This window comes from Eretmochelys imbricata, chromosome 2 (genome assembly GCF_965152235.1).
Source record: "Eretmochelys imbricata isolate rEreImb1 chromosome 2, rEreImb1.hap1, whole genome shotgun sequence".
Lineage (NCBI taxonomy): Eukaryota > Metazoa > Chordata > Testudines > Cheloniidae > Eretmochelys > Eretmochelys imbricata.
Genome location: NC_135573.1, coordinates 100,315,001 through 100,334,175, shown reverse-complemented (window position 1 = coordinate 100,334,175; position 19,175 = coordinate 100,315,001). Strand labels below are relative to the sequence as shown.

Sequence of the window (19,175 nt, the reverse complement as noted above, 5' to 3'; positions counted from 1 at the left end):
AAATACAATCTGCAGTTTCAAATATAACGAGCCTCTTCTTAATTACAAAATACTCCTGCAGTAACTCTCATTACAAGTTATCTACCTTACTTGCTGGCTGCTTCCTCATGTGGCAGTAGAGCAGCCTGCCTGCCTGCCAGGGAGGAGGAAGTATCGCACTGGGCTCAGATGTGAAGCCCTTCGTCCTCCTTCCTGAAAGTGCACTACTAACAAGGGAGTCAGTATAGTGCTGCTTTATTGGACTCATCAATGCAGCTTCCATCATGAAAAAGAGAGATAAGTAGGGATGGGAAACCAGAGGAGACAAGGAAAAGAATAGCAAAAATCATCAGCCTCGTTTTATAGCTGGACTAACTAAGAAAAGTTAAGTCACTCCATCATTGGAGTCAGTGCCAGAGCATGGGATTCTGTAGTTTTCTATCCTTTGCTTCACCCACAAGACCACTCTGCCACTCATGCTACCCAGTTTCTCTCAGTGGTCAGAGGTCACACTGGCTGCTAAGATCGCTAGCAGCTGACTTGAAGAGATCTTGAGGCAGCGTTAGTCCAGTTATCAGCAGCAGCCTAAGCAGCTCTGCACACCACAGCTGCAAACCAATTTGGGATGCACTCTAACATTGAAGGACCTGCAGCCATAGTTAGGAAAAATCAGTGATAAATTTTCAAGTCTAGGGATCAGTTCACATTGTTTTCTACATTTTAAGGATTCCTTCTGAAAACAAAGAATAAAAAACACACAAATTCACTATTTTAAAATAACATTATTAAGGTGGAATGGTCAAGCATTCAAAAGTTAGGAACTGGCAGAATTAACATTGCATTAATGTTGCAGAATTAATGTGCATGCATTATGATAAGTCTTTAATTACATGATCACATGCCATTATTTCCATAGGACCTCTGCCTCATATACTGTACAGAATAGCAGTGCTCTCTTAATGAGCAGGTATTCAATATTTTGTTTTATTCTGGTTGTTCAATGTGGGCCCCGAGATGTTATTTACTGCATACTCTGCAAACTCTGAAGACAGATTGATTAATTTCCTCATGGGCTTTTCTGTGGTGCTCATCATTATAGTGCATGCTTCACAAATATCAATTATCTTCACAAAACCTCCGTGAAACAAGGGGTTGGGGTTTTTAATTCCATTTGGATGGGGAACTGAGGCACAGAGAGATCAAAGTCAAAAGTTTCCATTCATTTTGGGTGCCCAAGTTGAGACAACTAAGACCTGATTTTTTCAGAGTACTTAGCATTATACAGCAATTTAATTCTCACTGACTTCAGCTGCAGCTGTGACTTCTGCTAATCAGAGTCTCAAACTGAACACCTATAAAATGAGGAATACGCAATTAGTAAGCATCTCTGAAAGCTGGGTTTAAGAGACTTGCCCAGCATCACACAGGAACTCTGGGGCACTGTGAGAGATAGAATCCAATTCTCCAGGGTAGCATTTGACTGTCTTAATAATGAAACCATTCTTTCTCTTTGTGTAATCCTCTGCCTCTTTCATAATACACCTGGAGCTAGAGCAGGCTGGAAAACGTAAATCCCTTCTTGTGAAAAATTTTGCTTTTTTGAATTGGTTTTTGTCACAAAACAGGATAAAATGGCAAAAAATAAAATTTTCTTTAGCAGGACAGGGGTTTTGGAGAAAAAATTGTTTTGGGAGAACCAAAACAGAGTTTTTCAGCCTCCTGGCTGCCTGGCCAGAAGGTGCTGGTCAATTTCAGGCAGCAAGTGAAAGAGACAAGAGACTTCCAGCCTGGCTGCAGAGTCAGAGAGCCAAGGTGCTCAGCATCCCCACCTCTGGGGTCACAGTGACAGAGAGTAGGGATGTCCAGTATCTCTGGCCCTGTAGCTGGGGGAGTAGGCTGGAAGCTACTGAGGCAGAGTCATGGCACTCAGCCCCACCAGCTCTCCTGGAAAGCTTTTGCCAGTTTCACTTTCCACCAGGTAGTCTCTTGCCCAGACAGCTTTAGTCTCTCCCACCCAGACTCACTGTCCGGTCCCAATTTCCACCCAGACTCCCAGTCTCTCTCTTTCTCCCCCCACCCCGCTCTGCTTTGCCCAGCCAGTCCCAGCCAATGTGTTTCCCCTTCTCCCAACCTTCAATTGCCCTTCCCCCGACATTGCCTGTCCCTACGGGCTCCCAGCTCCAATCTCCCCCCCCACCCCAGGCTTCCCATCCAATCAAAGTCCCCTCTCCCACTGGCTCCATATCCCAGTCTCTATTCCCTGCTTCTTCCAATTCCCCTCCTACACCAACACTCCTCTTCAGATATGTCTCCCATCCTCTCTCACCTCTTTCCCTCCACCCCACAGGTACTCAGACCCAAACTGCTTCCAAGCCAGCTGCAGTCTCCCTCTTACCCCACCTCCCAGACCCAGTTTCCCTCTTCCCACACCACCAGCCTGCAATCCCAATCTCCCCCAGAAGGCTTCTTGTCCCAGTCCTACTCCGTGGTTGCCTGCTTAGCCACATCCAGCTCTTGCCCTTTCTGAATTCATATCAAGTAGCTTCTCCCTTCCTACTCCTGGGCCCAGTGGGGGTGTGGGGGTGTGGAGAGTCACTAAGAGTACAGAGGAAACGGGCTCCCTGCTCTCAGTTCCAGCCGTACCTGGCCCAGCCTGCAGCAGCCCAGGCCTTCAATTGCAGAGAAAGTCCCTGCTCAGCTCCAGGCTGGAGCATGCCCAGTGTGGATGGAACCTTTGGGGAATTTCATTACTAAAATCTAAGAAGTCTCTACTGAGCATGTGCAAATGGCAATATTTTTCTAAGGTTTATAACTTGGCCAAATTTGGTCAGATTTTCATTGGGACAGCGACAGGAATATCCCCTAACATAAAGGCCACCTGCCAAATATCAAGTGCCTGCTCCAAAGCAGGGAGTGCAAAACATTTTCGAAGTAAAGGACGCCAGAATTTTTTTAATGTGGGCAAAGCAACGTATTTTTTTCCTAGCCTCATTCTCAGAAACAACTAAACTGTTTTGGCTGCAATCTTAAAAAACTAGCCTGAGGCAGACACCTGGCATGGAAAATTCAACCCAAACAGTTGAGGTTTGGCAAAGTTATAAGCAACTGAAAACAGGGTCTTAAAATGGGAAGTGTTAGACAATATTAATAACAGACGGTCATCCAGCCCCACATATATATTTCCCAAATGAAAGCTAGGATTAATCCTCATATTTCTAACTAGCCAAAGCAGGAGAAGCCCAGACTGTAGGCTTCTTAGGCTCTGAAAGACCGCTCTAGAGAAAGAAGATGGGAAACCTGCATGGGAACTGGGGAGAAATAGGCAAAGGAGAGGTAGCTTCAAGACTTAGAACAATTGCTTTTAGTAGCTCTTGGAGAGAATTTTAGCTACTATTTTTCAGCTCCTGTTCCCTGGCCAGGGGGTGAGGGAAACCCAGGATTGTGCTGGACAAATTGGGACTGCTGGCAAATATGCCTTTCCTGCTCCAAACTTTCCTGTCAAATACCCAATCTCTTCTTCTCTGAAGAAAGTGATTCTTCCAACTGTTTGACTGACAGTGGCTTCTTTTCCAATTAAACTTTCTGGGATACTTAACACTATTTCAACAACCTATTCTTGAACTGAAAATTCCTGTCCCAACTCCTGATTTGTTTTCTCTTTGAGAATTAAAGAAAATAGTAATATTTCTGAAGCCTAAGTAACACAGCTACAAGAATGATAGAGAAGGGTCTTCCTTCCTTCTAGCAGTTTTCATTTAATATACATTTGAACCTTATTAAACTGCACCTTTGTAAACTGGAAACCAGCAAATCTGCACTGAAAATGATTTTCTGGTTTGAGGTCCACTTTAACACATCTCAGGAAAGTTCTGCTGCAATGCTGAGGCAGAGCCAGTGAGGCTGACAGATCAGTGAGGTTCCACTCTAGCTAGTAGAGTTTGGAAATTCCATCATGACCAAAAGAAAAATGAATAATCCTCACCACCGCATGAGGAAGTTTCTCCTTAGGAAATCCTTGTGGCTAAGTGTTCCTGTCAGGTACAGTTTGTGTAAATTTCACTTGACAGAAAATACATCACAGCAACACAAAACAAAAGGCCAAATGAACTGGGAAAAACTGACTGCCTAACTTTCTCAATAGCTTTTAGAGGCTGCACCAAGGGGAAAAATATTTATGTATGAAACCAAGTCAATAAGAAAACTTTTCGGTTCACTTGATAGATAAGCTTGTCTCAACCAAAACCATAACATCCCAGCCTAAAGTGATAGGGAGGCAAAAAGGAGCCCAAATTACTTTTTCCACAGCCACGGCCAAGAAAGAAGTACGTATTGCTGCTATCTCCCAACCATTCCCCCCATGCTTGGTCCAACTGCTTCTGCTTCTTCTACAATCACTTCCCCTCCTAACTGCTTGGTCCCATCCTCATCCCTCTCCCCACAACTGTTTCCCCTCTCCTCCTGATATCTAATATTCTCACTCCCAAACTGTGCTCCCCTCAAGTGCCTATGCTCATTCTCACACACCCCCAGGTCAGTTTCCACTATTTCCATACTGCTTACTTCATTTCAAATCGGTCCTTCATGCCTCCGCAACAGCTCTAAACTTTGCAGCACAATTCCCTGTTTGCTGTGGCAGAATACAGGGAATGAACACCTACTGAGGTCCTGCAGGGTGGGCAGGTGCAAGCTGACTCGGGGGAAGAGTGACTAAACCCAGGGCTCAAATAATTTCGGGGGACAACTAATACAAAAAAAAACCCAAACAGGAACAGGAGTGAGGTCAGAGGGCCACAAATAAGGAACTGGAAGGAGACACCAAACAGACAACCCCGGACTGTGCCACTGCTCCTCAAAGCTGTGAAGGGAGCCAGTGGACGCAGCCTAGAGGAATTTTGCCTGGATGCGTGATCATAAGGAGGAACAGAAATGGTCCCACAGTTGTAGAGCACCTCCCCATCCAGCATCCTCCTCCTGGTTTTACAGATGGACACTTTGGCTAGCACCAGGAGGAGGTTGACGAGGGGGTCTTGCAACTTTGTGGGGCCATGGATATCAGGAGATGAAGGGGGGGAGGGGAGTGCAGCCAGACCCTGAGGACAAGGCTCTGGAGGAGCCGGAAAAGGAGATGCAGGCTGGAATACCCAAGATAAATGTTCGCCAGGGTCTCTCTCATGGCACAGAAGGGGCAGGTATTGAGGAAGCGGGTGAACCATGCAGGTACATGCCCGTGCTCACAGCTGCATGAAGGAGCCACCAACTAATATCCATGGCAGGCCAGGGAGCAAATGTGGAATACAGGCCCACCGGGGTTCCTCACCCTCCACAGGTGGTAGAAGAGCCCGCCACTTTGGGTCGGGACAGGACACGAGGGTGAGGAAGTGAAAGGTATGGAGCACAAACTTGCATAGGTGTGTCCTGGGTGTGGTTCGGAAATGAACTGGCTGCAGTTTGCACAGTCAGCTCTGGTTGCAGAAGGGAGGGGTCTGGGGTGGCTCACGGGGCCCAATAACAAGGTTCGGATGGCCAGGGGTGAGGGGTGGGCGGGGAGTACCCTCCCACAGGACCCACTCAAGGAAAGCCTGAGAGGCGGCGATAAGGCTGCCATAAACCCCATCCTGCCATAAACGTCTCCCCCTTCCTCGCACAGATATTGTGGCGTGCACAGCAAGCAGTAATAACAATGGGAATATTGGTTTCGCTGAGGTCTAACCGAGTCAATAAACTGCACCAGTGCGCTTTTTAAATGCCCAAATGCACATTCTACCACCATTCTGCACTTACTCAGCCTATAGTTGAACAGCTCCTGACTACTGTCCAGGGTGCCTGTGTATGGTTTCATAAGCCATGGCATTAAGGGGTAGGCTGGGTCCCCAAGGATAACTATAGGCATTTCAACATCCCCAGTGGCTATCTTCTGCTCTGGAAAGTAAGTCCTTGCTGCAGCTGTTGAAACAGACCAGAGTTCCTGAAGATGCGAGTGTCATGTACCTTTCCCAGCCATCCCATGTTGATGTTGGTGAAATATCCCTTGTGATCCACCAATGCTTGCAGCACCATTGAAAAGTACCTCTTTCGGTTTATGTACTCACTACCTTGTACTATGTACTTTGCTCCGGTGCCAAAATAGGGATATGGGTTTCATCTATCGCCCCACCACAGTTAGGGAATCCCATTGCAGCAAAGCCATCCATTATGACCTGCACATTTCCCAGAGTCTCTACCCTTGATAACAGCAGCTCAGTGATTGCGTTGGCTACTTGCATCACAGCAGCCCCCACATTAGATTTGCCCACTTCAAATTGATTCCCGACTAACCGGTAGCTGTCTAGCATTGCAAGCTTCCACAGGGCTATCACCACTCGCTTCTCAACTGTGAGGGCTGCTCTCATCTTCGTATTCTTGTGCTTCAGAGCAGGGGAAAGCAAGTCAAAAAGTTCCATGAAAGTGCCCTTATGCATGTGAAAGTTTCGCAGCCACTGGGAATCGTCCCAGACCTGCAACACTATGTGGTCCCACCACTCTGTGATTGTTTCCTAGGCCCAGAATCGGCGTTCCACACCATGAACCTGCCCAATTGACACCATGAAGTGCACATTGCAGGGGCCCGTACTCTATGAGAAGTCCATGTCCATGTCTTCATCACTCTCGTCACCGTGCTGCAGTCGCCTCCTCCTTGCCTGGTTTCGCTTTTCGTGCAGGTTATGGTCTGCATATCCTGCTGGATAATGCGCGCGGTGTTTATAGTGCTCATAATTGCCGTGGTGATCTGAGCGGGCTCCATGTTCCCAGTGCTGGGGCGTCTGCGCTGAAAAAAGGCGTGAAACGATTGTCCACCGTTGCTCTAACGGAGGGAAGGGTGACTGATAACATGGCTTACAGGGTTGGCTTACAGGAAATTAAAATCAACAAAGGGGGCGGCTTTGCATCAAGGAGAAACAGAATGGCCCCCTCAAGGACGGAACTCAAAACCCTGGGTTTAGCAGGCTGTTGATTTCACGGAGGGAGGGAGGAAGGGAGGAGAAAATGATTATAAAACAAATCTGGTCTATTTCTTGTTTTGATCCACTTCATCTATCTTTATACATCTTGCTGGCAGCAGACGGTGCAGTATGACTGCTGGCCATCATCGTCTCCTGGCTGCTCATTAGAAGACGGTGCAGTAGGACTGCCAACAGGACTGAATTGCCATGAGATGAAACTTAAAAGGGAAATGACCTGGCTGAGTCACTCCCATGTTTGCCCAAGCGCCCTTGACCGACCTCACCGAGGTCGGCTAAAAGAGCACCCTGGAATACGGCGACGACAGCTACCAGTCATACTGCACTGTTTGCTGCCAAAAGGCAATGAGCTGCTGCTTTATAGCAATGCAGTACCACATCTGCCAGCACCCAGGAGACATACGAGACACATGGTGACTATGAGCTGAGCGGGCTCCATGCTTGCCATGGTATGGCGTCTGCATAGGTAACCCAGGAAAAAAGGCGCGAAATGATTGTCTGCCATTGCTTTCACGGAGAGAGGGAGGGAAGGGGGTGCCTGATGATATGTACCCAGAACCACCTGCAACAATGTTTTTGCCCCAGCAGGCATTGGGATTTCTACCCAGAATTCAAATGGGTAACGGAGACTCCGGGAACTGTGGGATAGCTACCCACAGTGTAACTTTCCGGAAGTCGACGGTTGCTTCGGTATTGTGGACGCACTCCGCCGACTTAATGCCGACTAAATGCACTGAGAGCATTTGTGTGGGGACACACACAATCGACTGTATAAAAACACTTTCTACAATTCTACAACCTAATTTCAACCTAATTTCTATAACCTAATTACAACCTAATTTCGTAGTGTAGACATAGCCTCAGACACCAGTTAGTTCCCCTGAAGAAAGCCAACTGAGGTAATTAGATAATCAGTCCAGACAGACAAAGAAACGAAGGAAGGAAGTGCCAGGGGAGAAAGAGGAGCAGGCTTGCTGAGCCCAGTCTCACAGAGGCCTCAGTGAAGAGAGACCTCTGCTCCTGACAGGTTTTGAGAAGGGGGACGGAAGCACAGGGGATGTTGTAAATGGACTCTTGCACAGGTACTGTAGTGGCGATGGTGAAGGGAACTCAAATAAATGGCTCTGTGAATGCATAACTATTGGAGTCTGTGGCAAGAAGACAGGAGCAAAGGCGTGCCCAGCTACAGGCAGCACTGGATTTTATGGCAAATTTAAGCAACCCCCTGAAATTCACGGAAGTCACAACCAGAGTTTTCAGTTATAATCCTTATACACTTCTGGCAGCCTCAGTTTCCAATTTGCTGCAGAAATGGTGCAGAGTGATGCACAACAGGGAGTACTCAGCACTCTGCTACATGTACAGTTACAATGGAGGATGGGTTTATCACTTTGTATCAGAAATTTTCCTGTTCAGACTGTTAGGGCAAGAGGGAATTTTGATGATTTGAGGTTTGCCCCTTATACCTTAGACAAAGTTTACCATTTTTTGTCATTACTAAGACAACTAGAAAGTTTTACAGAATTTTAGCTTAAAAATAGTGAGAGGAAATTTGGGAAACTTTTTGTTTTGGCTACATATTTGGAGACTGAACAGGTCAAAATACTTCGAAAGCTTCCCAGCCCATGCAAAGAAACTACTCTCCTCTCCCTCACCTCTAGCTTTAATAACTACAACCTCCAGAAAAGCCTGACAAATGAGATGATTGCCCAGGAAAGCCTGAAAGGTGATCAAACACAGGGTCCATCAAATCAAGGGAGAAAGTCAAAAGGACACATCTCTGTTAGCCCTCTCTTGCTTGAACCAAAGGCCTGTAATCTCCAGTACTTTGTCTAATCACAACTGTCAATGTGTCACACAGGAAAAGAGATGAGTTTTTCAGCTAGCCAGAGTCCAAATTACTTCTGAATTGAGTATCAGTTAGCCATTTAAGCCACTCAGCATGGAAAATTTCAGCTTAAATGACTAAAGTTTGGCAAATTTATAAGCAACTGAAAACAGGGTCTTATAAAGGGAAGTGTCAGGCAGCCTTAATAATATGCAGTGCTACCAACCACACCTATAATAACCTTCTCTCTGGTTTTCCGCACTGCTCAACTCTCCTCATTTCACTCTATTCAAAGTTCTCTTCCTATCCTGCAATTCTGGCCAGTTTTCCTTATGTTTCTTGATTGGCTTCATCTTCAAGCCTCTATATGTGATCTTGTCCCACCTAAATCTCAGCTTTTATTTCCTCTTCCCACTCCTTACACTTTTCCTAACCCTTTCCTTGTCTGCTCCATGTCTTTCTCCCACTCTTAGTTTACGTCTAAAATAGTCCCCTTCTTCTTATCCTCTAGGTGTCCTCTGTCCTATCATCTTCTGTTCACAAATAATGTTCAAATGCTCCCTTTCCTAAATACAAGTTGTTCTTCATACAGTGCCTCTTTTGACCGTAAGCTCTTTGGGATGCAGAGCATACCTTTCTGCACTCATAAACTGCATTGTAAATTTATGACAATATATAAATGATTTTAATCATTACTAAAATAATACAATAATAACAAACAGTAAGGGCATGATTCTTGATTAAGAATGCTTGAATTATTTTTTGTTTACAGACTACACACAGTACTTATGGGTATGGGAATATGCTGTTGCTGATCCAGCTTTGAGGTGAATGAACTTTAAAACTTTTAAAATGCTATTATGGAAACGCCTTTAACAAAACACACATAGTGTTAACAAGGTGGAAAAGGTCTCATCCCTATCGTATTATTTAGGGCTCCGCGTGCAAACAGAGCCCTAAATAATTACTATAGACCATATATTTTAAAGTTCTGTTATCAAATTATCATGTTTGAACCAAGTGGACAACCCAAACTATGGTCTGCTAGTCATGTTCCTGATTTCCAGCCGCTTCTACAATTGATCAGGCTTTTCACTGTGAAGAGGAGTCCAAAGGCCTGCAAAAACAGCTTGAAACAGAGACAGCCTATTTGCCACTAGTAGATGGTCACTGTTACATACAAAGAACTGAGAAAACAAGAATCATCCCTTATTGTATAAAAGACATCCAAAAATTTCATACATACTTTCCTAACACATTTTTCCAAAAGAGAAATTGCAGTAATTGCTACAGAGCTGTTATCTGACTGCAAACTGTGATTGTGATGGGGATGCACGGTCTGTGTGTTCATGAATGGAAAAAGGCCCTGAGACAATCCTTCTTGTAAAATATGGTCCACAGTATGAGAAAGTTTAAGACACCTAGATTTCAACCCTTATCTATCACTGAAAGTCTGCTGTAATTAAGTTTCACACTCTCCTAATGACTTAAATGGAAATGAAAAATAACCATTTAATGAAACAGCACAATACTTACTGTGCTATACCTTACATAGAATTCCACTTTTTTTTTAGCTTGGGTGTGGGAAGAGGATACATTATACATTTAATTCAATGCCAAGTAATGTAACTGCACATTAAAGTCAAAGAGCAGTTCACATGAGAAATAGAAACACAAAGTGAGTCATTCAACTGGATAAAAATACATACATTATTAAATTTTCTTTCTTTATTACATTGACCTATAAATGTCTTGAGAAGTACAAGATTGAAATGAGCAAATGGAACTGATCATACAAACAGTGATCTATGTGAAAAGTGTAAGTCACCATCTTCAAAAATTCATGAAAACATTTGAACAAAAACACGAATTGCTTAGGCTTTGCAATAAGTTCAGGAGCTGCCATAAACAATAAGGGTACCATCCCCAATTACTCTACTACGGTGGTGTACTTTACTGAAATTACAAAAGTAGCATATGTCAATTAATCACAGTTAATGCATGCAATTAACACAAAACAAATTAGCTAGATTAAAAAAATAGTTCACTCAGTCCTATTTCTTGTTCAGCCAATCCCTAAAACAAACAAGTTTGTTTACATTTATGGGAGATAACGCTGTCCGCTTCTTTTTTACAATGTCACCTGAAAGTGAGAACAGGCATTCACATGGCACTGTTGTAGCCGGTGTTGCAAAGTATTTACATGCCAGATACGCTAAATATTTGTATGCCCCTTCATGCTTTGACTTGTAAGTTCTAAAGTTTTATATTGTTTTGTTTTAGAATCCAGTTATGTAAAAAAAATTAAAAATCTACATTTATAAGTTGCACTTTCATGATAGATTCCACTACAGTACTTTTATGAGGTAAATTGAAAAATACTATTTCTTTTGTTTATCTTTTTACAGTTCAAATATTTGTAATAAAAATAATAATACAAAGTAAGCACTGTACACTTCATATTCTGTGCTGTAATTTAAATCAATATATTTGGAAAATGTAGACAAACATCCAAAAATATTTATAAGAAGTTTAAACTGGTATTCTATTGTTTAATTGTGTAATTAAAACTGCAATTAATCATGACTATTTTTTTTATATCTTGCGATTAATTGTGACTTATTTTTAATTGTTTGACAGCCCTAATGGAAACTAATTTTATACGCAGGCTGTCACTAAAAGTTGTAATATCACTTTCATGTCTCCCTTGAGGACAGATTCTCCCAATTGCACAAAGTGAGAGTAAACAGCATTGGCTCAGGGGGAATCCATGACAATTGGTGGGATGGAAACCTCCCCTCCAACTCATTGACATTACTTCATAAACATTACTGCAACCCAGTGAGGTGGGCTCTATTTACCACATTAAATCAGTGTCCTGCTTTGTGTCAGCCAGCAAAAGCTGTTTAAAGGCACTGACTTGGCTTTTTGATCCAGTTTCTAATAACACATAAAATGTATTTCTTTGTTCAATAAGTGTTCAACAAGGACAGAGGCATCATTCTAATAAGGTCTCTTTACAATGGAAAAGACTATGGCTTGAACTTCAGAGGTAATGAGCACCTGTAGTTCTCATTGCCTTAAGCCAGAAGTGGGGATGCTCAGCACTTCCAAAAAATGAGGCCATTAGTCTTTATGTAGCTGATGAAGCACATTATAGAACTTTGTATGCTAATCCACTGTAGAACTGCCGGAAAAGCTCTTGGTGGATCACCAGGGAGACTCATGGCATCCCCTTATTAAGTCAAAGTCAGTGAAAGCCATAGTCCATTTTACATTCAAAGACCATACTGTACAGAGAAGCAGTATACTTACTAACTAGATACTTTTTTTTACCACAGAATAGAGATGTCAACCAACAAATCAGAGGTTGCAGACTTCTTTAGTAAGAAAATGATACCATTTCTGGGTTGAATTTTTCCCCTCTCTCAGTACTGACATGCGTGGTACTGTGCAACTGAGCATATCTATGCCAAACAGGTCTGTGTGGCAATGCACCATGCTAGTGAAAGTGGAAAGCATACATTTACCGCCTCTTGAGATTAATTATATTTCTTTCCTGTTTAACATGAACATATTTTTTAATTCCCTTTTCGTTCTCATTTTAAAAATATAAACAATTCTGTGATGGGTAGCATCCTCTGTTTGCCAAACTGACTTCTGAGGAAGATGTTTTGCCCTCTGAGTGACAAAGGGCCAGAATCCTATACTCAAGTTGAGTAGTACTTTCCTCTGCAAGTAATTCCCATGAAGAAAATGGAACTATTTACAGAGCCTGGTATTTCTCAGTGTAAGTGCATGGTCCGGCCCAATTCTGTTCCCAAGAGGAGGAACAGAATAAGAAGCATCAGAAGCAAGAGAATGAAGGGCTAAGTGGTAAGGCGCTCTCAGGTCCGAGAGCCAGTCCTCCTCTGTGTCAGGTATCTGTCAGATATTCTGAACATTCCTCCTGGATACTAAGACACCTTATGCCTGGAGGCTGGGAGAACGGGAAGCTTATTAAAGTGGTCAAGACACCTCAACTACATGTGAGGATTTGCTCCTTTGCCCTTGAATCAAGGGTCTCTGACAGGTGATAAAAATAAATCTTGGATAGGGAGATGTTTTGTGTCACCCTCCGAGACAGTTTGTATAATGGCAGGGAATTATTTACGCCATTTAGACCATTTTTGATTCCAATCCCTTTCAAAACGTATTGTAATTTTCTTGGGCATTCTCTGTGCAGAGAAAACGGTGTCAAAGGGATGCACAAGGGAAATATAGATATAAAGAGTGGTGCATGTGGCTAAGCACTGAGATAAAGCTGTGCAATGGACAAGAATATTGTGGAATCTGCATAAGTAAAAGAACACCAACAAAAGGCATATTGGGCCATTTTCTTTGAAACAAATAGAAGACACAGATAATTTTTCTGCTAAAGAACCATCTCCGATTGTTTGTCCCACAGAGGCAGATAAATGCCCAGAAGATAGATCCTTCTGTCTCTGAGATACTGTCCTGTATAGTATCTAGTTAATAGCAAAGTAATAACGAGCCTCCAATCCTGACATAAAATATAAACTTATGCCTGCTGGATGCAAGCTTCATGATCTATAACCTCCAATGCCTGCGATCATACCAAGGAAGTCTCCACCAGGGTGGCATGAGGAGTGCAGATGCCATCCAGCAAATAAATTGCATTTAAAGTGTTTCACTGGGACCAAACCTGTTTATAATGGCCAATATTTTCAACCTAACTTTAGGCATCTAAATATATATTAGGACACAATACAAATGGCCTGATTTTCGGCGAAGTTGCGTACCTAAAACTCTCCCTGAAATCACTGAAAACTGCTAATGGTCAAGATGTCTGAAAATCAGGGTATTTTTATTCAGTTCCCTAAAGAAAGATTCAGGTGCCTACCTTTAGGCATCTATGGTAGGAAAGTTTGGCTAATGTGTTTAGCCATCATAATGTAATAAATCTATTACAAATAACTTAAGAGAAGGTTATGGTTGCATGGTTAAGTACTCAAAACTCAATAAATTAAAAAGTTTATGTTGCATGTGCAGCGCTAACTCTTCCTCTTGTGTGTATACAATGGTCTATAGGACCAGACCCTCAGCTGGCTTAAACTGATGCAGCTCCATTGACTTAAACTTTGTCCAGTGACTTCAACAGAGCTACACAAATTTACCTCTGAGGGTCTGAGACACTGTTTTTAATTTTTTGATCATATTTTACTTCTCTAAAAATATTATATAATGACATACCTTTTTTCTGTAGCTCGGGATGAATATGTGTAGAATTTGTAAAATATTTTCTGTAAGTTTTATATACAATACTTTCAGTATTATACTGGTCAGATATATCTTCATTAACTTAGGAACTTGATATAATACCTTTTCTATTCTGACCAATAATTTTATCAGCACCCAGATACTACATATTTTGCAGAATGCATAATGAGGAAAATGAGGCAGCTAACTATGAAGGTAACTTTAGCTGCATACTTGGTCTGTAAGTGGTATGTTATTATGTAAGTAATATGTTAGCTCTATTACTGAAGTGCTGTTACATATTTCACATAAATGAATTTAATGAACTCTGTGCAACAAACGCAGAGTACTACGCAATACTGCAAGATACTACATAACTATAGAAAAGGCTGCAAAAATATGGTTGCTATTATCTTGCATTATTTGAGAAATAGTATCTGCATTCACACAAGAGGCAAAGTTAAGGATGGTAATGCAGTTTTCTCCCCAGCTTTCCTCTTCTAAAATTCCTGAATTGTTTCTGCTTATGCGATTATATAATATAAATGTTCAAGAAGAGATCAGGCTTTGTAAATTCCAGCCCAATCAGAGAACATTTTAGAAAGTTATCAGGAATTGAGAATTGGGAGTTAGAATGGAAGCACATGACTTTAACTACAGCAGTTACTATGCTCCTGCTAAAATTTAGATACACTGACACAGTGACACATTGACAGAATACAGTGTAAAATTTTCTAAATGCATCATCTTAAATACTTTAAATATATAAACATCCTGTAGTAAGTGGGAAATGAATGAGGGAGTACCTCTCACATATGTAAATTTTTTGCTACCACAGAAGTTAATTCCCAGAAATGACAACCCCATTGACTTCAGTGAAAATGAATAGCTGTGACTAGAGAATGTGGCCTTGTACATTTATCTTTATAACAAATTTACTTCATGATGTTGGCAGTCAATCTCTGAAAGCCCCACCTTTGTGTGAACATCGCACTTCCCTCCATCCAGACTTGGTTGAATAATCTGACATCATGGCTGTGAGTATATGGCTTCAGGATCCCCAGGAAAGCAGAGTAAGTGCTATCAGGGAAATTCTGCTCTAAGACAGCGAACGTCCTGAATCGGATTATTCTACAAAGTGCCACAATACAAAATCCCCACAATACAAATCCATGGAAAATTCACAATGCAACCATTAGAACCATGCATTTGTTAGCAATTTCTGTCCAGTGTTCATTCGATAATAGTGACTTAAACACACACTATTCTTCTTGATTATATTTTATTATCCTCATGCAAGTCACTAATATAAATATAACAGTGATGTTTCTGCATCTGTTTGAACAAAACCTACTCAAATAATCAAACACAGTGAACTACTAAAAAACACAATTAAGGTAAAATGGTTTAATAAATGTTTAAAACTTATACTTTTTTTAAAGTCTTCTGAAGCAGAGACCCAATTTAATTTTATCTGATATTAAATTTTTATAACCAGGTGATATGAAAGCTTTACCAGTTTGAAAGAGAAATCCTGCTTTACATGCAAGCCATGTGGTACCTCTTTAAGTTGCATCTATTAATTACAAACCATCTTAAAACTGCAAAAGGGCAACTGAAACAACACTGGCTTTGAACTATGTCTCAGTCCAAAATAATGGATTCATCTAAATGAATAGGACCAAGAGATCCTCAGGCAGATTCTTGCAAAAGCTTCAGGCAGCGTGTAATCTATTTGGGCCTTTAAAAAAAAGTCGTTACTGTACTTAGCATTAATTAAAAAAAAAAGACACCTGATCTTTACAATTTTATCTTGCTTTAAAATTAAAATGAAGATTACTCAAACTCATAGCTCATAGCATTTGATATACAGCCTGGGCGTACAGATTTTACAAAAATGAAAAAGGGAAAGCAAACAATGAACCAATATATTATTTTGTGCTGTAATGTGCTATTTGACTTGCTTTATTCCCCAGTCTGAATGATACTCCCTTGCTATAGAGAATATACCAAAGGGTAAAGACAACTTTACCGACCTGTGTGCTGCCGCCGATGCTTAGTGAGGGCATGACGCGTCCCGCCGGCAAAGCCACAAAGGTCACACAGGAACGACTTCTCGCCTGTTGCAACAATAAACAGATGAGGGACTGCGGAGGTCACAGATCATTAAAACATATCTATCAAGGCTTTCAGGGTTACTAATTCCTCCAATCAAATGTTTCCATGTAAATATGTCAAATGGGAATGAAATTACCACTGCGGTTTATTGACTGTGATAAAATCTGAAAAGCACCACTGAACATAATTACATACTTGTCAGACCCATAAAAATTAGCTTTATTATCAATGGAATGGTTTTGTACAACTTCATTTCTGTTAGATGTCTTCCAGATGGGGCTGCTTTATGCACTTGAACAGTTTTTATGCATATCCTGATTTTTTACAATTCCCATACATCTGGCCTTTCGGTGCTGAGTAAAGATTGCCTGGAAAAGTTAATATACAGTATATATGATTCTGCTTAAATAAAATATATTGAATTTACTAATAAATTAAGGATAGTGAGAAATTTTAACTGACTTGATCATGGTCTTCTTTAGTAACCTTATGTTTAATAAAATGAATTAAATTATTTTCTTGAATATATTGAAGAGCCCAGGCAACAATAAAAGCCATATTATTCAGTACCAGTGGCAATTCAGTACTGTTTATGTTTCTAAAACTTTCATGACATAAAGAAAACAAGTCTGGGGATTACTACAGAAATTGCAGTAGAACTCATATTGTTCATCTTTAATGATATTTCTTCATTCCAAACCTCCGGAACAATTAGAGAGAGATTTGGCAGGCTCACTACTTGTAAAAAGTGTGTAAATGCTCATTTTCTAGTATTTTTATTCCAGCTAAAATTTTACCCCATTGTCTATAAAAATAATCTATCATTTCACAGTAGCATTTTTACACAGTAAGTACTAGCATAGTAGGCAGTTTCATCCCATCAGACCCATTGAGAAGGGCATGATGGAATAATAACGTTAACCTTGGACAGATCCTGTGCAATTATAAAATAGCTTTAAAAACAAATTAGTCACTTTACTAATTTGGAACCAAACTGTACCCACCCACAGAAATAACAAGGAGAAGGCTTTAGAAGAGTCAGGACACTGCATTTGGGAAATCTAACAGAGTTTCCTTCAAACTCTCCCAACGGGAAGAGGATTTAGGATCCTCAAAGGATGAGAGGAGGTGCTGTCTCCCAACTCCACTGAGACCCACAGTATTCAGAGAAGTCTAGCCTAGTCCTGAGGGGACAGACCCTCCAGGCTGCTTTTCTGGCTCCTTTTACCCCCTGGTAGCTATCTACATTAGTACCTGTGCAAAACATTCCACTCAGGAGAGGTACAGAGCCTGAATTAAAGTTGCGTTGATAGCATTAATATAAGTGAGATACTTTCTGGGATATCCACTGTCTATGGAGAGAAGAATGCCACAAACAAGAGCTCCTATCCCTCCCCTTCCAGCATGGAAAAACTCCTATAGGAATTCCATGTCCATGGAGCATCCAGACAGGGGATTCCACATAGTAGCAGCGAGCTCACCCCTTGACAGAAATTTGGGGCCCCAGTATATCGTTTTCGCTAGGGTCCCGCCCCTCTCCAATTTCACTTTATTTACACAGATGTTACAGAGACTTTGGGGGCTCCCCTGAGCTCAGGGCCCAGTACAATTGTTCCCTCTGTCCCCTACTCTCATCAGCTCTGTAGATAATTCTATGGTGGCAGCACTCTCCTTTTCCATATCCCCTAACCAAATATACCTGATGTGAGATACCTGTGCTCTTGATCTGCAGAAAATTATCAAGCTCTTGGAATGATTCAGGCTAAATTTCCAAAGTGGCCTCAAACTTATCACTACAGTGTGTGCACAAAAACACTGATTGACCTGTACAAGGTACTTCAGTATGTAAAATGGAGCTTGGACAGGCAAATCCATATATTATGGCACACAAAAACATAAGCAGCAACATTTTACACACAAATTTAGACTTACAACTATAGGGTCCACTTTTGAAAATGTGGTTCCTGATGCAATAGGTATTCCAAATGGTATCCTACATGCAGAATACCTTTCGGTAACTGAATGTAAGAATTAGCTCTAGCCATTTTGTAATTGCAACTGAATTAAAAACCAGCCAACCAACAAAACCCACTAAACCGACAGAAAAACAGTAGTAATTAAAAACATCCCCTCATTTCCTCTTGATGTGAATATATTCCCTTTAAGAAGCAAATTAATACCATCAAAACTTTAAAATTATATAACCAAAATCTGAATTCTAGTTCACAATGTTACTCATTAATATTAATTACTGAAGTAATATATTGGTTTTTTACAAAGAAATTTCCCTCTATAATCTCTCTGCTCTTCTTGCTTGGATTTTTGCGTCAAGATCTTTTCTCTAGCACTTGAGTTCGTCAAAGTATTAAAGGAAGGGAGTAGAAGGGCTATAAAGAAGAAAGCTTAATTATAATTAATTAAATATTAATCTAATTAATTAATTAATCAATTTTAAATATAAATCTTTCTAACTAGCCGCAATACCCACCACTCCAGAATAAAATTCACACTTTAAAGTTAAATGCTGTTCCATGCCTACTAGGAAATAGTTCATCATCTATATATTGTCATAAATTAGCTCAAGTTGTGTTTAACATCTCTGAGCAGACTTGAGAGTGACCAGCAGCTTTGTATGTTAATGAGGACTCAGAGCATCCATAGTACCTCTGTAGGCTTGAAAATTTGTGTGTTTTATTTTTGGCTGGTTTTTTTAATGTCTTTTTGAAACACTGATACAAAATATTAAAAACATAGGAATTATTTTTAAAATAGACAGATTAATACATTTTATATAATGTTTTACCATCTAGATTCTTCATATTCATTTGGAGTTAAATCCCGTGCTTCTAGTTCAGACTAAACTCCTACTGAAGTCAATGGGAGTTTATACCTGAAAATACTAGGTAAAGCCAGCAGGATTTGGCCCCTGCTTTTTAAACTACAGAAAGGAGGTGAAGAGCTATGATTTGCTTCCAGACACATTAGTGAATTAG

At 41.1% G+C, this 19,175-nt stretch overlaps 1 protein-coding gene across 6 annotated transcripts in view; it reads right to left on the bottom strand.

Annotated features, from left to right (window-relative positions):
* ZNF407 (zinc finger protein 407) overlaps positions 1-19,175 on the bottom strand; it is a 462,207-nt gene that overhangs the window by 171,425 nt on the left and 271,607 nt on the right. For all 6 annotated transcript variants that reach the window (XR_013345174.1, XM_077810508.1, XM_077810512.1 and 3 more), the window contains exon 6: positions 16,101-16,184. Coding sequence is in view for 5 of the 6 variants with exons in the window: in XM_077810508.1 (XP_077666634.1) it covers positions 16,101-16,184 (84 nt within the window). In the remaining variant the exon portion in view is untranslated. The remainder of the gene's footprint in view (positions 1-16,100; positions 16,185-19,175) is intronic.